Source organism: Myxine glutinosa, chromosome 7 (assembly GCF_964187855.1).
Source record: "Myxine glutinosa chromosome 7, kmMyxGlut1.1, whole genome shotgun sequence".
NCBI classification, from domain to species: Eukaryota; Metazoa; Chordata; class Myxini; order Myxiniformes; family Myxinidae; genus Myxine; species Myxine glutinosa.
Window position 1 is genome coordinate 189,743,245 of NC_136267.1, and position 19,544 is coordinate 189,762,788.

Here is a 19,544-nt window from a genome sequence, read left to right on the forward strand (position 1 = left end):
AAAGGCCCTCAGAGATAGCTTCATCGCGGGAGATTCCAATAATTCTGAAAGCTTTGGTTTCAACAGCATGAAGCCGAGCTAGGTGTGAGGCAGGAGCACCGGCCCATAGGGGAGAACAGTATTCCATTGAGCTGCGGATGAAAGCCTTGTATGTGGTGAGGAGCTCAGGTGTGCCGAGGAAGGACTTCGCACGACGGAGGATGCCCAGTCCGCGACTGGCTTTGGAGGCCAGCTTGGAAATGTGGTTTTCCCAAGAAAGATCATGGTAGATAGTGAGACCCAAAATCTTGAGCGACAGAACTTCTTGGAGAGGATTGTTGAGAAAGTAGATGGGAGGGTTGTCCAGTCGATCTTTTCGGAGAGACCTAGTAAGAGTGTGAGATTTGTCAGGATTGAAAGACATGTTCCACTTGTTTGACCAGTCTGTGATTTTGTCCAGGTCTTCAGAGAGTGAGGAGGCAGCAGACTGCCGATCTGAGGGAAGAGGAATGGAGCGGCAGAGAGTGGAGTCATCAGCAAAGAGATAGAGAGGATTTTCGAGAGAGTCAGAGAGATCATTGATGAAGACCAGAAAAAGCACGGGGCCCAGAACACTGCCTTGGGGAACTCCAGCCTGAACAGGAAGAGGAGATGAGAGAAACCCATTCAGGGCCACACGTTGACGACGACTAGAGAGGAAGTCCGCCAGCCATGCGTGGAGATTTCCATGGATACCAAAGGAGGAGAGTTTGGTGAGCAGAGCGGGGTGCCAGACCGTGTCGAAGGCACGTGATATGTCGAGGGAGACAGCTCTAATTTCCTGTTTGGCATTGAGGACCTCCATCCATTGTTGAGACAGCAGAAGCAGCATGTCCAGAGTAGAGTGACCTGGTCTGAAACCAAATTGATGATCAGAGATCAAGCCATTGGAGAAGAGGAAAGATTTCATATCCGAAGCAATGATGGATTCCATGACTTTGCTGATAATTGGGAGAAGGCTGATTGGTCTGTAGTTGCTAGGATCTGTTTTTGCACCTTTTTTGTGCAAACGGTGATGTTGGCTGATTTCCAAGCAGATGGCAGTTGACCTTGAGCAAAAGAGAGGGTGAAGAGAACAGAGAGAGGGTGAGATAGAGCAGCAGAGCAGGATTTTAGGACCCGTGGGCTGATGCCGTCGGGTCCAGTTGCAGAATCAGAGTCGAGGGTTGACAGAAACTTTTCCACCTTGTCAGGAGGAAAGGACACGGAGTCCAGGAGCAGCAGGGTACGACTGGGTATGGTGGGTACAGAGAGGGATGGGTTTGGGACACAAGATTTAGAGGCAAACACAGAGTTGAGGCATTCAGCTTTTTCACGTGCGGAGTCAGCTGTGTAGCCGTTTGAGGTAAGGGAGGGGATGGAGGGGGAACAAACACCAGAAACGGATTAGAGAGACAGGGGCTCTGAGGTGTTTTGCAGGAGACAATGGAAAAGCAGAAAACCGCATTAAAGAATTTGAAATGCAAACCTGCTGTCAGCGGGGAACACCCTCATCCCCCCTCCACTTGCTCCCTCCCACCCAAACTTTGCCCAAACAATCCTACTGCTCTCCTCCCCTCTCTTCGCTCCTCCCCCCTCCACTTGCTCCTCCCACTTGAGAGTGTTTTAAAAATCAGAACGGATGACCAAATAAGCAGGATTAGCACTGGGTCTGTAAGATGTTGGTTTGCTGTACTTAGGATGTTTTACTTGGCTGGTCGATTCTGTATGTTGACACTGTATGTTAACTGTACTCTATGCATGCTGGTGTTTGGTGTGGCATTTCTTTGTGCATCCCTACTGTACCAGGATTTCACTTGGGACCTTCTGTGAATCCTGAAATGTAATTTGTGAATTGTAATATGGTTTGATAAAGGTTATTGTTCTTGCTGTGTATTTCCTTGTTGACAGAAAGTGTTGTCCTCCTCGGGAATTAAAATTTGTGACTCTCTTCTGACTTCTGACTCTCTTCTGATTTTTTGGTTCATCTATTACATACTACTGCAGGAAAATATCCCTAACACGAGGATACAACAACAACAACAACAACAACAACAACAATGGCATTTTAAGGCCATTTTCCCTGCAAGAGCGGAGGTTAGCCTTGCGGTCCCCATGACAATGTTCTCCATTTTGCCCTATTTTCTGCATCTCCCCTTGTTAACACCCTTGCCCGCATTTATTCTTCCACCATCTTTAGCCAAGTCTTTCTCGGTCTTCCCCGTCCTCTACTTCCTTCTACATTCATTTCCATCACTCTTTTCAACCAGTTACTTTCATCCTTCCTCAACACATGACCAAACCATCTCAACCTGTTTCTCTTCACAGCATCCATCACAGGCTCCATTTCCCATCATCTTTCGCAATTCATCCTTTGTCTTCCTCTCTCTCAACAATACTCCACACATCCTCCGAACCATTTGCATTTCCACCCTTTCCAGCCTTCGTTGCTGCTCTACATTCATTACCCATGTCTCACTCCCATAAATCATAACACTTCTCACACATGCAGCACACACCTTTCCCTTTAGCTTCAATGACACTTCCCTCCTCGTCAGCACGCCACTCAGTTCCCGAAACTTCTTCCATGCACATCTCACTCGAGCAACCGTTGCAGAGTCTGATCCACCTTCTACAATCAGCATGCCTCCAAGGTAACAAAATGTTTTCACACCTTCCAGCTTCACACTATCTCCAAGATCCAACTCAACATTTCCTCCATCTGCAGCTCCCTCTGTGCACACCTTACACTTGAATGTAGCTGCCACACTGGTTAATGACCCTCTCAAACCACTACATTTTTGATGAACCCACTCAGCGCACATTGTACATTGAATGGAATTCACTCCGACACCCTTCCGGCACACAGCACACGGCCACTTCCCAGTTCTTTCCACCTCACCACATGCTTTACCACTTGCCATCACCTTCGTTTTTCCTATATTCACCTTCAGACCTTTTGTCTCCATACATTCCTTCCACGTGTTCATCTTTTCCTTCAGTCCATCCATACTTTCTGCAACCAACACCAGATCATCTGAATACAACAACTCCCACGGTAAACCCTCCTTTACGTTCTGAGCCAGCACCTCCATCACAGCTACAAATAGTAGGGGACTTAGTACCGACCCCTGATGCACTCCCACCTTCACCTCAAACTCACCACTGTTCCCGTCCTTCGTCCTTACAGCTGTGCGTGCTCTTTTGTACATTGCCATCACTACTCTGATCAACCATTCCTCCACTCCTAACTTCCTCAATGCCCATGTCAGTACTTCACGTGGAACCCTATCGAATGCTTTCTCCAGATCAACAAACCCAAGAAACAACTTCTTCCTCTTCTCCATGTACTTCTCCTGCAACTGCCTCACAATAAAAAGCGCGTCTGTCGTTCCTCTTCCTGGCATAAATCCAAACTGCATTTCGTCGATCTTCACTTTCTTCCTTATCCTCCTCTCCAACACCCTTTCCAATACCTTCATTCCATGCTCCAATAACTTTATCGCTCGATACGAGCCACAGTCCAGAGGGTCACCTTTCCCCTTGTATAGAGGGACGAGGGTACTCAGTTCCCAATCCACTGGAATGCGGCCTTCTTTCACCACCAGATTGCAGAAGCCGGTGTGTACCCCGGTTTAGAATAGGTACACCGTATCCCTGCGTGTCGTAAGAGGCGACAAAGGGTTGGCGTCAGGAAGGGCATCCGGCCATAAAAACATCGACTCAAAAAGAGAACCATGACAATTACGAATATACGAGGATAAGCAAAGATAACTTGTCTTTTCGGGTGACAAGTGTTTCTGCTTTTCGAACAGCCTGATCTCTGAAAACCCACTATCGATCCCATCTCAGAAACAACTCTGGACATGTTTCTGCTCCAAAAATGGTTGACAGCCCTAAATCTTAATAAATAAAAAAAGATACCACAGCCATCTCGCTAAATATATTTCAGGCATTTATTTGCCACAATCCTGCATCCTGCTCTGCAAGCCAATCTCACTGCCTGCAGCATACTCGGCTGCCTTCACACGTGGCTTTCTAACTTCCTCCACTTGCACCATCAACATGTTGCACCAACGGAACAAACTCCTCTTCTATCTTATCTTGGTGGTGGAGAGTGTGCCCCAAGACAGTGTCTCAGGCCCAGCTTTGGTTTTTGCAGACGACTCCCTTTTGTGTAATAACTCCAAATTGCAGAAAGCTCCTCCAGTTTTGCTGTCACCTCTATTTCAATGCTCAAACCCTCCCCAGCTCCTCGAAGATGCACGCATTCTTCCCATGACAGGAGGATTCTTGGTTATCCTCTCAAAATCCAGGTATCACACACACACACACACACACACACACACACACACACACACACACACACACACACACACACACACACACACACACACACACACACACACACACACACACACACACACACACACACACACACACACACACACACACACACACGTTCCTCTTTTCTCCCAATTGTACGAGTAGAACCACTTGCCAGAGATGGTCCAATCCCCACAAAAACTTCAAAGCAAGCAGTGCAAAACCTTCCAATGTCATTTTGTATCCATACCTGCAATTCTTTCTCCCACAATTGACACTACGCAACCCAATCCACTCAGTGCAGGTTACGATGTTTCCTTCCCTCTGCTCTCCTCACTCCTTTTCCTGTTTGGTCATTCCCTTCACTGCGTCCCCACTGTCAGCACATGTCTAGTTAGATATCCTTTGTCACCTCTCTCAGCCACGAGCCTAGATTTTCCACACAAAAAGGAGCTGCAAAGTAATCAGAATATAATTATGACTAACAACTACATGCTGTGTAAGCCAAAGAACAATCACGCTTGCAAAGGCAGCAGCATTCAAACAAAACCTCAAGTTATTTGCATCCAATTTACATCAGCAGTCTAGAGGTAGAAAATAAACTTGTAGTCAATTTGTGAATATCAATACTTCAAGAGGTAAAAACAATTCTATTTATTGTATTATAGCAAGAATGTGGTTCCACTGTTGAACCTTGGCACACCTGGTTTTTATCTGGATGCATGGTAAGTGCCAGCTTCTTGAAGGCTTTACGAATGTCTCGGGTGCTGGCATCCCGGGAGACACCAATCAATTGATAGAAGTCATCCGAACACAAGCCAACAGCAAGCAGGAGCAACAACAGGGCAAGGTAGGTAAAAAGCCCTTTATCACAGGGGAGGGTCAGCCCCCGCAACAGGCTCGCCATCCCCAAAAATTCCCAAACTCCAATCCTCAGAGGTCTGTCTGACGATGTTCAGCTTCTACTTGAAACGATGCAAGTTGAGTGAAGATTTTTCTCTGAACATCAACCTGGCTGCAGGTAAGACAAAATTGTCTTTTAGTGGCCATAATTACACATTCATGACAATAAAAGACATCATTTTAACATCAATCTACAGTAAAATCAAAATTACAAAATAATCATATTATACAGTGAAGACACTTTACGTCCTGTGTACAATAAAATACTTTACAAGAGAAAATGCTGGAGCATGATCGAGGGGTTTGAGAATATAGAATACAACAACAACAACAACAACAACAACAACAACAACAACAACAACAACAAGCGTTACGCCTAGGTCCCCCGTCGGGGAAGTGATGTGAGTTGACAAAGTGGAAGACGCACAAAACATGCTACGATATGATATTTCGCTCACAAGGTTCAGACATACATGGAGGCAGCCATCTTGGATTTTGACGTGCCGACCCAATTTTCAATAGCGTTCTTCCTTATGCCGAGATACACCCACACACCAGCTCAGACGTTGGTACTTCGCTTATTTTTCAAGATATTTCGCTCACAAGGTTCAGACAAACATGGAGGCGGCCATCTTGGATTTTGACGTGCCGACCCAATTTTCAATAGCGTTCTTCCTTATGCCGAGATACACCCACACACCAGATCAGACGATGGTACTTCGCTTATTTTTCAAGATATTTCGCTCACAAGGTTCAGACATATATATGGTGGCGGCCATCTTGGATTTTGACGTGGCGACCCAATTTTCAGTAGCCTTTGTCCTTATGCCGAGACACGCCCACACACCAAATTAGAAGTTGGTACTTCGCTTATTTTTCAAGATATTCATCTCACAAGGTTCAGACATACATGGCGGCGGCCATCTTGGATTGTGACGTGGCGACCCAATTTTCAAAAGCCTTCTTCCTTGTGCCTAGATACACCCACACAAGAGATTAGAAGTTGGTACTTCGCATATTTATCGAGATATTTCGCTCACAGTGTTCAGACAAATATATATGGTGGCGGCCATCTTGGAGTTTGACGTGGTGACCCAATTTTCAATAGCGTTCTTCCTTATGCCGAGATACACCCACACACCAAATTAGAAGTTGGTACTTCACGTAATTTTCAAGATATTCATCTCACAAGGTTCAGACATACATGGCGGCAGCCATCTTGGATTGTGACGTGGCGACCCAATTTTCAATAGCGTTCTTCCTTGTGCCGAGATACACCCACACACCAAATTAGAAGTTGGTACTTTGCTTATTTTTCAAGATATGCACGTTACATGGTTCAGACATACATGGCATCAGACATACATGGCGGCGGCCATCTTGGATTTTGACGTGGGTTGTACCCACACACCAAATTCGAATGCGGTCCTTCGCTTAAGCCATAGTCCCCCTTTCGCTACGCTGTGCGACGGGGGACAAAAACGGCATTTTAAGGCCATTTTCCCTGCTAGAGCGGGGATTAGCCTTTGATAATATAGAATGATATTTGTTTCTTTAAAATAAACTATCAGAGTACCCGTCCTCCGGGCGATCTTGTTCCAAGTGCGCAACACGTTCTTCTGACACATCCTGTTATTTGGGTGGTGTATACGTCACAGACCGCTGCCTTGATCACTCCAAAAATAAAATTATCCCAGGTTACGTGCATGAAGCAAAAACATGCCTACTGCTTGTGTGCATATACAGTGCATTCAGAAAGTATTCAGACCCCTTCACTTTTTTCACATTTTGTTATGTTGCAGCCTCATGGTGAAATCGTTTAAATTCATTTTTTCCCTCATCAATCTGCACTCGATACCCCATAATGACAAAGAGAAAACAGGATTTTAGAAAGTTTTGCAAATTTATTAAAAAGAAAAAACTGAAATATCACATTGACATAAGTATTCATACCCTTTGCTATGACACTTGAAGTTTAGCTCAGGTGCCTCCCATTTCTCTTGATCATCTTTGAGATGTTTCTACACCTTGATTGGAGTCCACCTGTGGTAAATTCAATTGATTGGACATGATTTGGAAAGGCACACACCTGTCTATATAAGGTCTCACAGCTGACAATGCATATCAGAGCAAAAACCAAGCCATGAGGTCGAAGGAACTGCCTGCAGAGCTCAGAGACAGGATTGTGTCGAGGCACAGGTCTGGGGAAGCCGACAAAAAAATCTCTGCTGCATTGAAGGTTCCCAAGAGCACAGTGGCCTCCACAATTCTTAAATGGAAGAAGTTTGGAACAACCAGGACTCTTCCTAGAGCTGGCCGCCCGGCCAAACTGAGCAATCGGGGGAGAAGGGCCTTGGTAAGAGAGGTGACCAAGAACCCGATGGTCACTGGCTGAGCTCCAGAGATCCTGTGTGGAGATGGGAGAAACTTCCAGAAGGACAACAATCACTGCAACACTCCACCGATCTGGGCTTTATGGCAGAGTGGTCAGACGGAAGCCTCTCCTCAGTGAAAGACACGTGAAAGCCCACTTGGAGATTGCAAAAAAACACATAAAGGACTCTGACTGTGAGAAACAAGATTCTGTGGTCTGATGAAACCAAGATTGAACTGTTTGGCTTCCGTCTGGCCACTCTGCCATAAAGCCCAGATCGGTGGAGTGTTGCAGTGATGGTTGTCCTTCTGGAAGTTTCTCCCATCTCCACACAGGATCTCTGGAGCTCAGCCAGAGTGACCATCGGGTTCTTGGTCACCTCTCTTACCAAGGCCCTTCTCCCCCGATTGCTCCGTTTGGCCGGGCGGCCAGCTCTAGGAAGAGTCCTGGTTGTTCCAAACTTCTTCCATTTACGAATTATGGAGGCCACTGTGCTCTTGGGAACCTTCAATGCAGCAGAGAATTTTTTGTAGGCTTCCCCAGATCTGTACCTCGACACAATCCTGTCTCTGAGCTCTGCAGGCAGTTCCTTCGACCTCATGGCTTGGTGTTTGCTCTGATATGCATTGTCAGCTGTGAGACCTGATATAGACAGGTGTGTACCTTTCCAAATCATGTCCAATCAATTGAATTTACCATAGGTGGACTCCAATCAAGGTGTAGAAACATCTCAAAGATGATCAAGAGAAATGGGAGGCACCTGAGCTAAATTTCAAGTGTCATAGCAAAGGGTATGAATACTTATGTCAAAGTGATATTTCAGTTTTTTATTTTAAATAAATTTGCAAAACTTTCTAAAATCCTGTTTTCTCTTTGTCATTATGGGGTATTGAGTGGAGATTGATGAGGGAAAAAATGAATTTAAACGATTTCAGCATAAGGCTGCAACATAACAAAATGTGAAAAAAGTGAAGGGGTCTGAATACCTTCCGAATGCACTGTATAATACATTGTGGTTATATATATATATATATATGTCAGACAATTGCAATTGTACGCCCCCCCCCCTTCCCAAACCCCCTTACCCTCCCTTTACCCAAAAGACAACAATGCAAAGATGGGCAAAAAAAAAAAAAAAGTCTCAAAACTTAATGAACAAATTAAACTTGATTGTGCACAACTTCAGGACACCATAATTAATCCCTGCAAGTTTCAGGTTTCTCAGTCAAATCTCCTACGAGGAGTACATGTGACTGACACACACACACACACACACACACACACACACACACACACACACACACACACACACACACACACACACACACACTATATCGATTTACATGGAAATGTCATTTTGACAAAATTCCACGACAAGTTTGTAAAAATGCCATCAATGGTGTATTAGAGATTGCAAATATTATGTAAAAAAACACCGACAAAATCAACCAAGGTTCTTTTTCTCCTTTTTGAGTGTTCAAGGTCTTGGGGCCCACAAGTCGATATGGACATGAAAATACAGATAAGTTATTCACATTTATCGGTTAAACAGCGACGCCTTCAAAACGTACGATATCGAAGAAAACAAACAGGTCCAAGTTCATTTTATATTAAATAAAGCACGACGAAGCAGGGTAACCCTCGCCCCCATTTTCTAGGATTTGAAGGGTGCTGCGGGGCGGGGTGGGCCTTGGGGAGATTACACGTCATCCTGAAGCAAGTAATCTACTCGTTATGAATAATAATTGGAACTTATGACTCATGGAGACAAACAGCAAGAGGAACAACTCCTTAACCACAGGGTTCTGACCGACACTAAAGGGTCTTCGTAAACAAGTCAATTCCTCAGGGTCCCAACATCGTCTTCCAAGGTTATAAACAATCCCTCTCGTCGCGTTAGAGACCATTGGAACATGCCCAATGGAAGACCCTGCTTGAAGGTGTCCACGGCTTCGATTTCTCTCATTTTCTCATAGACTTGGAATTTAATGTCGCGTTAAATATCATGTAATTTGTGTTTATTGAATAATCCACATGCGGGTTTCTCAGAAAGACCGTTTGGAATATGCTCAGAATGCCTTGTGTCACCTGTACAAACCTAAAGGTGATCGAGTTGCCCGTGCTGATAAAATATTGCACAAGACAACTATTATTATTCTCCTTCTCTTCCCTTTATAAAGGGGTGAAGTCCAATGACAACGCTCCTGCCCTGCCTTGACCACCATGCTCCTCCACTCCAACAAAGTCCTCTGACAACTCTCTCCACTCTCCAACCACCCCCACCTTACTTGTACCCCTCCTCACACAATCCTCCCATCCCAACCGTGGTCTACCTCTTTTCCTCCTATCTTGCTCCCTCAACCGATCCGCTCTCTTTGCCAACCTCGCTTCCCCCATCCGCACCAAGTGTCCAGCTCATCTCGGCCAGCATTTCACCGATCTCCCCGTCAAGCTCACCTGCACACCAATCTCCTACCTCGGTTCATCCATTCTCCTTCCATCCACCATCTTCACTCCCGCAATCCTCCTGACCGAGTTGTTCTCGCAAACCTGCAGCATCTGTGGTCGTCTCTCCATCAGTGCCACCGTCTCCAGACCGTAAAGATAGGCCGGCATTACACATGACATCAGGACCTTCCCTTTCAATCCCCATGACATATTTATGTCCGCCCTTACTCCCTTCACCCCCCTCCATGCATTCTCACCCACCATTCACAATTATGTGTCGTAGAAACTTGCAATCAAGTGTTCTGCACATCCCTCGTGCCAAAAAGGCACTTGGAACGAACGCTCAAACAGTTCTTCCACAATTACATCATACTAAAATATGCAATTTGGTGTCTGTCTGACTGACAATTTTTCACCGCAATACATTCGCTTGTTACTTATCCAATCCCAACCAAACTTGACAGGACAACTAAAGGTCACACAATGGTCTTAGCGAATTAATTTGCCCCCCCCCCCCTCCCCCTCTCCCAAAGGCCAATGGGGATGTGTGTTGAGGTGTATGCCCGTGCTAAGATAGCTTTATCGTGGCGTGTTTCCAAGGCAGCTTCTAATAACAAAACTGATGATAATAGCATAATATTAATGTGATCACAAAACAATATCAATACTAACTAGAACTGCCACTTTATAACTGTTGGCACTGATGACCAAGTACCTCTGCCTTCCCGCTTTAATACAACCCCACTTTCATCGGACATGCGTGACACATGACGTCCTCTTTATAAAACTGATTTCAGTATTGTATATTTTTTTTTTTTTTTTTTTTTTTTTATATACAAGATCGAGGCTCATGTAAGAACTAACATCAATCAAAAAAAAAAACGGACAAACAAAACATACAAAAGGATTGTGTCACACAGGATTTTCCTATCACGCAAACAAATATTTTGATTTAAATAAAAAATAAAAAAATTAATGAAGGGTCTTCAGGTCTTTTGAGTCCTCGGGGTCTTTGGAGACCTCAGAGTCTTTGGAGTAGCCAGGATCTTTTGAGTTATTGGGGTCTTTCGGGTCAATGGGGTCGTTTGCATCAATGGGGTGTTTTGGGTCCTTGTGGTCATTGGGGTTTTTTGGGTCCTCGGGGCCCTCTGGTTCTTCGTGGTATTTTAGGGTCTTTGGGATATTTTTCGGTCTTGGTGGTCTTAAAGGTTCTTCGGAGATATAATGTGTCTCAACAGTCCAAAGCGTCGTACGGTACATATACTACGTAATTAATAGATAGGATGCCACCGCTCAATGTACAAAAGAGCGCGCACAGCTGTAAGGACGAAGGACGGGAACAGTGGTGAGTTTGAGGTGAAGGTGGGAGTGCATCAGGGGTCGGTACTAAGTCCACTACTATTTGTAGCTGTGATGGAGGTGCTGGCTCAGAACGTAAAGGAGGGTTTACCGTGGGAGTTGTTGTATGCAGATGATCTGGTGTTGATTGCAGAAAGTATGGATGGACTGAAGGAGAAGATAAACAAGTGGAAGGAATGTATGGAGACAAAAGGTCTGAAGGTGAATATCGGAAAGACGAAGGTGATGGCAAGTGGTGAAGCATGTGGTGAGGTGGAAAGAACTGGGAAGTGGCCCTGTGCTGTGTGCAGGAAGGGTGTCAGAGTGAACTCCATTCAATGTACAATGTGCGCTGAGTGGGTTCATCAAAAATGTAGTGGTCTGAGAGGGTCATTTACCAGTGTGGCAGCTACATTCAAATGTAAGGTGTGCACAGAGGGAGCTGCAGATGGAGGAAATGTTGAGTTGGATCTTGGAGACGGCATGAAGCTGGAAGGTGTGAAAACATTTTGCTACCTCGGAGACATGCTGAATGGAGAAGGTGGATCAGACTCGGCAACGGCTGCTCGAGTGAGATGTGCATGGAAGAAGTTTCGGGAACTGAGTGGCGTGCTGATGAGGAGGAGAGTGTCGCTGAAGCTGAAGGGAAAGGTGTATGCTGCATGTGTGAGAAGTGTTGTGATTTATGGGAGCGAGACATGGGTAATGAACGTAGAGCAGCAACGAAGGCTGGAAAGGGTGGAAATGCGAATGGTTTGGTGGATGTGCGGAGTATCGTTGAGAGAGAGGAAGACAAATGATGAATTGCGAAAGATGATGGGAATAGAGCCTGTGATTGATGTTGTGAAGAGGAACAGGTTGAGATGGTTTGGTCATGTGTTGAGGAAGGATGAAAGTGACTGGTTGAGAAGAGTGATGGAAATGAATGTAGAAGGAAGCAGAGGACGGGGAAGACCGAGAAAGACTTGGCTAAAGATGGTGGAAGAAGAAATGCGGGCAAGGGGGTTAACAAGGAGAGATGCAGAAAATAGGGCAAAATGGAGAAGATTGTCATGGGGACCGCAAGGCTAACCCCCGCTCTAGCAGGGAAAATGGCCTTAAAATGCATGTTGTTGTTGTTGTTGTTGTTGTTGATGCCACCGAGTTCAAACAGTACATCATTAATAGATATATTGAAAAGTCACAAGGCTGGAGAAGAAAATAATGTGGAGTTTCTTCTTCTTCAAAATAACTTCGGGCTGCCAGATCGTACGACCAATCATGTTTAAATTTTAAACATGCAAACATTCATTCATGTTACTGCTTCAAAAAGGGGACCAAAAAACAACAACAACCATGGTCCCCGAAAAGGCCAACCCCCGCTTTGGGGGGAAAAATGGCCTCTAAAAGGTGGTTATTCCGCTTGAATACGACTACGTTACTTTAAAGTTTCACATCAATTAATGAAGCGGTTCAAGAGATCATTTTTTAAAGATTTTCGTTCAATTCAATATGGTTGTGATCTCGGAATTATTCCAGGATACCATGGTATCCCCAATGCAGGGGGAACATATTTGTGAAGTTTCCACTCAATATGTTCAGCTCTTCTTGAGAAGCGGGTTTTTAAAGATTTATTCTTCAAACAATCAAAGCTCCCAAACCATGTGACTCATGACATCATGGTCACAGAACATTTTTTCAACATGGGGATGCAATCACGCTTGTAAAGTTTGGCCTCGATCTGTTCAGCCGTTTCAGAAAAAAGGGATTTTAGTGGTTTTCAGGAAAAACAATATGGCGGCCGAACTACGTGACCAAAGATGCCACAACTTTTTATTTTTCCTCAACCGTTTATTTTTCTTAGATCATGCTCAGGAAATTTCATATTCATGGGATCAATAATTATACTCATCGAATTATGACCTCATAATGGAAACACCTATGATATCATCATTAACATGTGTTGGTCCCAATGGAGAGTTCTTTACAACTAGGGCATGCCCGTACTATATATAAGCTAGGACGTGCCCGTACGTGGGTGCCCGTTCCTTGCCAAAAAAAAAAAAAAAAAAAAATTTGTGTAGGGGTGTGTGTGTGTAAACATCCTAGGGCGTGCCCGTACGTGGGTGCAAAAAAACATGCGTGCAAACAACAACAACAAAAAAAAACTTTGAAACCACGTGGCAGCAACGACCACAGAACCCCCCCCCCCCCCCCCTCTATTTACATGCAATGGTTTGGTCCATTCGCAACGCCAAAGCGAACGGCGAACGGCTAAATCGCCATAGCTCGGTAAGTACTTGTCCGATTAATTTCAAACCTTGAAAAGGCACATCCTCGGGTCCCCAGCAATATACCTGGCAAGTTTAAAGTATATCGGACCCGTGGTTGTCGAGAAACAGCGGTCACAGACAAACAAACGTACAAACGTACAAACAAACAAACACACAGAGATTACTGGAATTATAGATAGACTAGGGCATGCCCGTACTATACGTATCTATATCTAAAATTATATCCCCCCCTCTATTTACATGAAATGGTTTGGTCCATGAAATGTTTTGGTCCATTCGCAACGCCAAAGCGAACGGCGAACGCTTTACATGAAATGGTTTGGTGCATGAAATGTTTTGGTTCATTCGCAACGCCAAAGCGAACGGCGAACGGCTTGCGAGTACAGTGACAATCCCCCCGGGGTTTTTATTAGTTTTAAAACATAGTATAGCGCCAACATAGTTTGCAAACGTGAAATAAATGAATACGCTCTCAAATGTGCCATCCGAGGCAGAGTGTGTCCGCCACGTTCGGCACACGCGATAGTTCGCTGCTCTCTGATTGGTTGAATCGTTTTTTGGACATAGCTCGGTAAGTAATTGTCCGATTAATATGAAACCTTGAAAAGGCACATCCTCGGGTCCCCAGCAATATACCTGGCAAGTTAAAAGTATATCGGACCCGTGGTTGTCGAGAAACAGCGGTCACAGACAAACAAACAAACGTACAAACGTACAAACGTACAAACGTACAAACGTACAAACAAACACACAGAGATTACTGGAATTATAGATAGATGAACCACAACTAAAAAATTTCCATTGAGCGGTTTCGGAGATATAGAGGAGCAAACTTTGAAGGTTTTTTCCAAGACAGTGCCCATATCACGTGATGTATGACATCATAATTAGCAGTAAAAAATATAAATGTGGAGCCACTCCCTTGGTGAAAATTGTGTCAATAGGACCAACGTTGCAAAGAACGTCGATTTTAAAGGTTTCGGAACTCCAAAATCACGGCAGAAGAATAATAAGAAAAAGAATAATCTGAACAGCAACAAAAGAGTTTTCACTGCCTTGCAAGTAAAAAAAAAAAACTGCCTCGCAGGTAGAGAAACTCTAATCCCACCTTCCCAAGGGGTTTTTCCTCCTTCAACAAACGCCATGTTAGCGTGTATAAACATCTTATCGTGCCATTTTCGTGGGAGCACCTGTACCAGAAGTAAAAATATAAACCACAAACACGTTTGATTACCTTTTTAAACAGTCGCTCATGCTCTTTAACACTAAACTGAAATAAATTTGGAGGAAACCAGACATCATTCAATGCTTATCAGGTCGCCAAATTGTTAGGGTTAGGTATAGGGTTGGGTTAGGATGACACCCGTAACACGTGACCTATGAAGTCATAATTAATCATTTAAAAATGCTGCAGGAGGAGGCGCTCCCATGGTGAAATTTCTTGCCAATTTTTGAACAGTTGTAGAAAATTGTTTTTTTTCATATTGATCAGATCAAGCGTTATACTTGTCGAATTAGGACTTCATAATGAAGGCAGTGATGACATCATTAGCATATCTTATTCCCCATGGGGAGTACTTGACAATGAGACATGTTTCACATTTTTTTCCCATTGAGCGGTTTCAGAGATATGGAGGCGTAACGTTTTTTTCAAGATGGCGTCCGCACCACATGACCTATGACGTCTTAATTATGAAGAAAAAAAACACCAAGTGTCTTATCGTGCACCGAGTGTCACTAAAACGTGGGGTTACCAACATGAAAACGACGTCACACAGGCACGAACACCGACCTGCAATCGTCATACAGGCATGAACACCAACACCGAGACAGACACCGAGTGTTACCGGCCTACAAACGTCACACAGGCACCAACACCAACACCTCGTGTTACCGCCATGCAAACGTCACCCAGGCACGAACACCAATACCTGGTGTTACCGACCTGCAAAAGTCACACAAGCACGAACACCAACACCTGGTGTTACTGACATGAAAACGACATCATACAGGCACAAACACCAACACCTAGTGTTACTGACCTGCAATCGTCAAACAGGCACGAACACCAACACCTGGGGTTACCGCCATGAAAATGACGTCACATAGGCACGAACATTAACACCTAGTGTTACCGACCTACAAACCTCACAGGCACGAACACCAACACCTAGTGTTACCGACATGAAAACGACGTCACGTAGGCCCGAACACGACATCCAACAAGCAGGAACACCAACACCAACACATAGTGTTACCGCCAGGCAAACGTCACACAGGCACGAACACTAACTAATACCTGGGGTTAACCACATGAAACGGACATCACACAGGCACGAACACCAATACCTAGTGTTACCGACCTACAATTGTCACACAGGCAAGAACACTAACACCTGGTGTTACCGACCTACAGACGTCACACAGGCACGAACACCAACACCGTGTTACTGACCTACGTCACACAGGCACAAACACCGTGTTACCGACCTACAATCGTCACACAGGCACGAACACCAACACGTGGGGTTACCGACATGAAAACGACGTCACACAGGCACAAACACCAACACCTCTTGTTAGTGTTACCGCCATGTAAACGTCACCCAGGCACGAACACCAATACCTGGTGTCACCGACCTGCAAAAGTCACACAGGCACGAACACCAACACCTAGTGTTACCGACATGAAAACGACGTCACACAGGCACTAACACCAATACCTAGTGTTAACGACCTACAAACGTCACACAGGCACGAACATCAACACCTAGTGTTACTGTTACTGACCTACGTCACACAGGCACGAACACAAACACCTAGTGTTACCGACCTACAATCGTCACACAGGTACGAACACTAACACGTGGTGTTACCGACCTGCAAAAGTCACACAGGCACGAACACCAACACCTCGTGTTACCGACCACGGTAACACCTAGTGACTAGTGTTACCGACATACAATCGTCACATAGGCAAGAACACTAACACCTGGTGCTACCGACCGGCAAAAGTCACACAGGCACGAACACCTAGTTAGTGTTACCAACATGAAACGACGTCACACCGGCACGAACAATCAGGGATAATAAATGAAAATTGACACTTTAAAGTTACATGTTTTCTCGAATTTCACAAACCAAATCTCAAAGACGTTTGTGTTTGCCATAAAACATTCAACAAAAGTTTCTCAAGGATTATAAAGGAACTTTTCCTTACTTTAAGTACTTACTTCAGCAGAGACAAAACACCAGTAAAAGTACCTCAGAACGATTTACATTTAGTGAACACGAGTCAAGTAGAAGTAATAAATTGATTAACACATTATTACACATATCGTGAAAAACTATTACTTTAAATCACGAAACATGGAAACAAATATATATTCTACACACCGTGTGTCAGCTGGGCGATAGTGTGGATGAAGCGACAAGATTGTGGCTGAAATTGAAACCGAAAAGCTCGTCCATACACCGCGCAACACAACACTAATGCATGTACATACACCGCACAACACAACACAACACGAATGCATGTACATACACCGCACAACACAACACGACACTAATGCATGTAAATACACCGCACAACACAACACTCATAAAATGTACATACACCGCACAACTCAACACAACACTAATGCATGTAAATACACCGCACAACACAACACTCATAAAATGTACATACACCGCACAACTCAACACAACACTAATGCATGTACATACACCGCACAACACAAGGCGACACTAATGCATGTAAATACACCGCACACAACACAACACTCATAAAATGTACATACACCGCACAACTCAACACAACACTAATGCATGTAAATACACCGCACAACACAACACAACACGAATGCATGTACATACACCGCACAACACAACGCGACACTCATGCATGTACATACACCGCACAACACAACACTCATAAAATGTACATACACCGTACAACTCAACACAACACTAATGCATGTAAATACACCGCACAACACAACACTCATAAAATGTACATACACCGCACAACTCAACACAACACCAATGCATGTAAATACACCGCACAACACAACACAACACGAATGCATGTACATACACCGCACAACACAACGCGACACTAATGCATGTACATACACCGCACAACACAACACTCATAAAATGTACATACACCGTACAACTCAACACAACACTAATGCATGTAAATACACCGCACAACACATCAACACGAATGCATGTACATACACCGCACAACACTAATGCATGTACATACACCGCACAACACTAATGCATGTACATACACCGCACAACACAATACTATTACATGTACACACACCGTACAACACAACACAACACGCATACAATGTACATACACCGCACAACACAACACAACTTTAATACATGTACATACACCGCACAACACTTTACTTTGTTTTACTCATTTTACTCATTCACTCCCTGACGAGAAACCACATAGTCTGCCCATCGGTAATCTCGGTAATCATGTTATAACATCTGAGAGCGATGTCATACAAATTAACCGATTTTCTCAATTAAAGGTCAATTGTAAGATCCTGAGTGATCTTAAAACACCTTTTAGTATAAGATGTAATCACGATAAAGAAAAAAGGAAAACTTAAATAAACAGAAACAAATTTGCTGTCGATCCGATCGGTGCTCGATTACTCCGGCCTCGATGAAAAGACCAAGCAAACTTGGTGCCGTCGGTACAATCTTTGTTGTGCTTTAACAAGCTTTGCTTTCGCATTCCAACAGCGAGTGCGGCGACTTACAAACGATACGTGTTTGCCACTTCGTCGCGTTGTCTTGTAATGAAACGAAAATACAAGACCCGTCGCTTCGCTCACGGAAATACCAATGTTTGCTGCGACGCTAATGAATCTATGAGTATGGGGGAAGAAAAAAAGATTCCTGGGAGATCCTGCTGGGATAACCAACGTCACGTGTTGGTATTTGCAGTTTTGACACGCGTGTCCCATGTACCCACAAAAAAAAAAAGTATCACAAACATTCCCGGGAGTTATCCGAATGCACCGTAGTTGAATTTATTGAAATCCGTTAATCCGTTCTCAAGTTGTAACACGACAAACAAACAGATGAAAAATCACTCATAGAGCGACACTTGGCAAAACAGAACAAAGTAGAATGGCACTCAGTACTCAGTAGGGCATCCTGTTGATCCCAAAAATAGTTGGTGGTAGAATTCCGTGACCTGATATGCAAATCGTCTTCAAAGTTTAAGTCAATCGGATGAAAATTGAAGATTTTATAAATTTCCAAAAAGTGGTTGACCTTTGGCCTATGTTGACCTATGTGAACCTTTTTACATAGGTCAACATTGGTCTTTTTGACCTTTTGGCCTATTTTGAACTCAAAAATAGTTGGTGGTTGAATTCAGTTCACTGATGAAAATCCTATTGAAATTTCAAGTCAATCGGATGAAAATTGAGGATTTTAGAAATTAAAAAAAAAGGGATTGACCTTTGGCCTATGTTGACCTTTTGGCCTAAGCTGATCTTTAAAATAGTTGGTGGTTGAATTCAGTTAACTGATATGTAAATCCTATTCAAATTTCAAGTCAATCGGATGAAAATTGAGGATTTTAGAAATTAAAAAAAAGGGATTGACCTTTGGCCTATGTTGACCTTTTGGCCTAAGCTGATCTTAAAAATAGTTGGTGGTTGAATTCAGTTAACTGATATGTAAATCATATTCAAATTTCAAGTCAATCGGATGAAAATTGAGGATTTTAGAAATTTGAAAAAAAGGGATTGACCTTTGGCCTATGTTGACCAATGTCAACCTTTTTACATAGGTCAACATTGGTCTTTTTGACCTTTTGGCCTATTTTGAACTCAAAAATAGTT

The 19,544-nt window shown here is 43.9% G+C and overlaps 1 protein-coding gene across 7 annotated transcripts in view; it reads right to left on the reverse strand.

Moving 5' to 3' along the window:
• Nucleotides 1-17,201, reverse strand: part of DNAJC10 (DnaJ heat shock protein family (Hsp40) member C10) — a 280,936-nt gene extending 263,735 nt beyond the window's left edge. For 4 of the 7 annotated variants that reach the window (XM_078782635.1, XM_078782634.1, XM_078782632.1 and 1 more), the window contains exons 1-2: nt 17,056-17,201; nt 5,027-5,338 (exon numbers count right to left, since the gene is read on the reverse strand). In XM_078782635.1, coding sequence (XP_078638761.1) covers nt 5,027-5,230 — 204 coding nt within the window. In that variant the 5' untranslated portion in view covers nt 5,231-5,338; nt 17,056-17,201. Of the gene's footprint in view, nt 1-5,026; nt 5,339-16,892; nt 16,982-17,055 lie in introns of those variants that run through there. The other 3 variants (XM_078782636.1, XM_078782633.1, XM_078782631.1) reach the window with 3 other exon arrangements.
• Nucleotides 17,202-19,544: the final 2,343 nt, after the last annotated feature.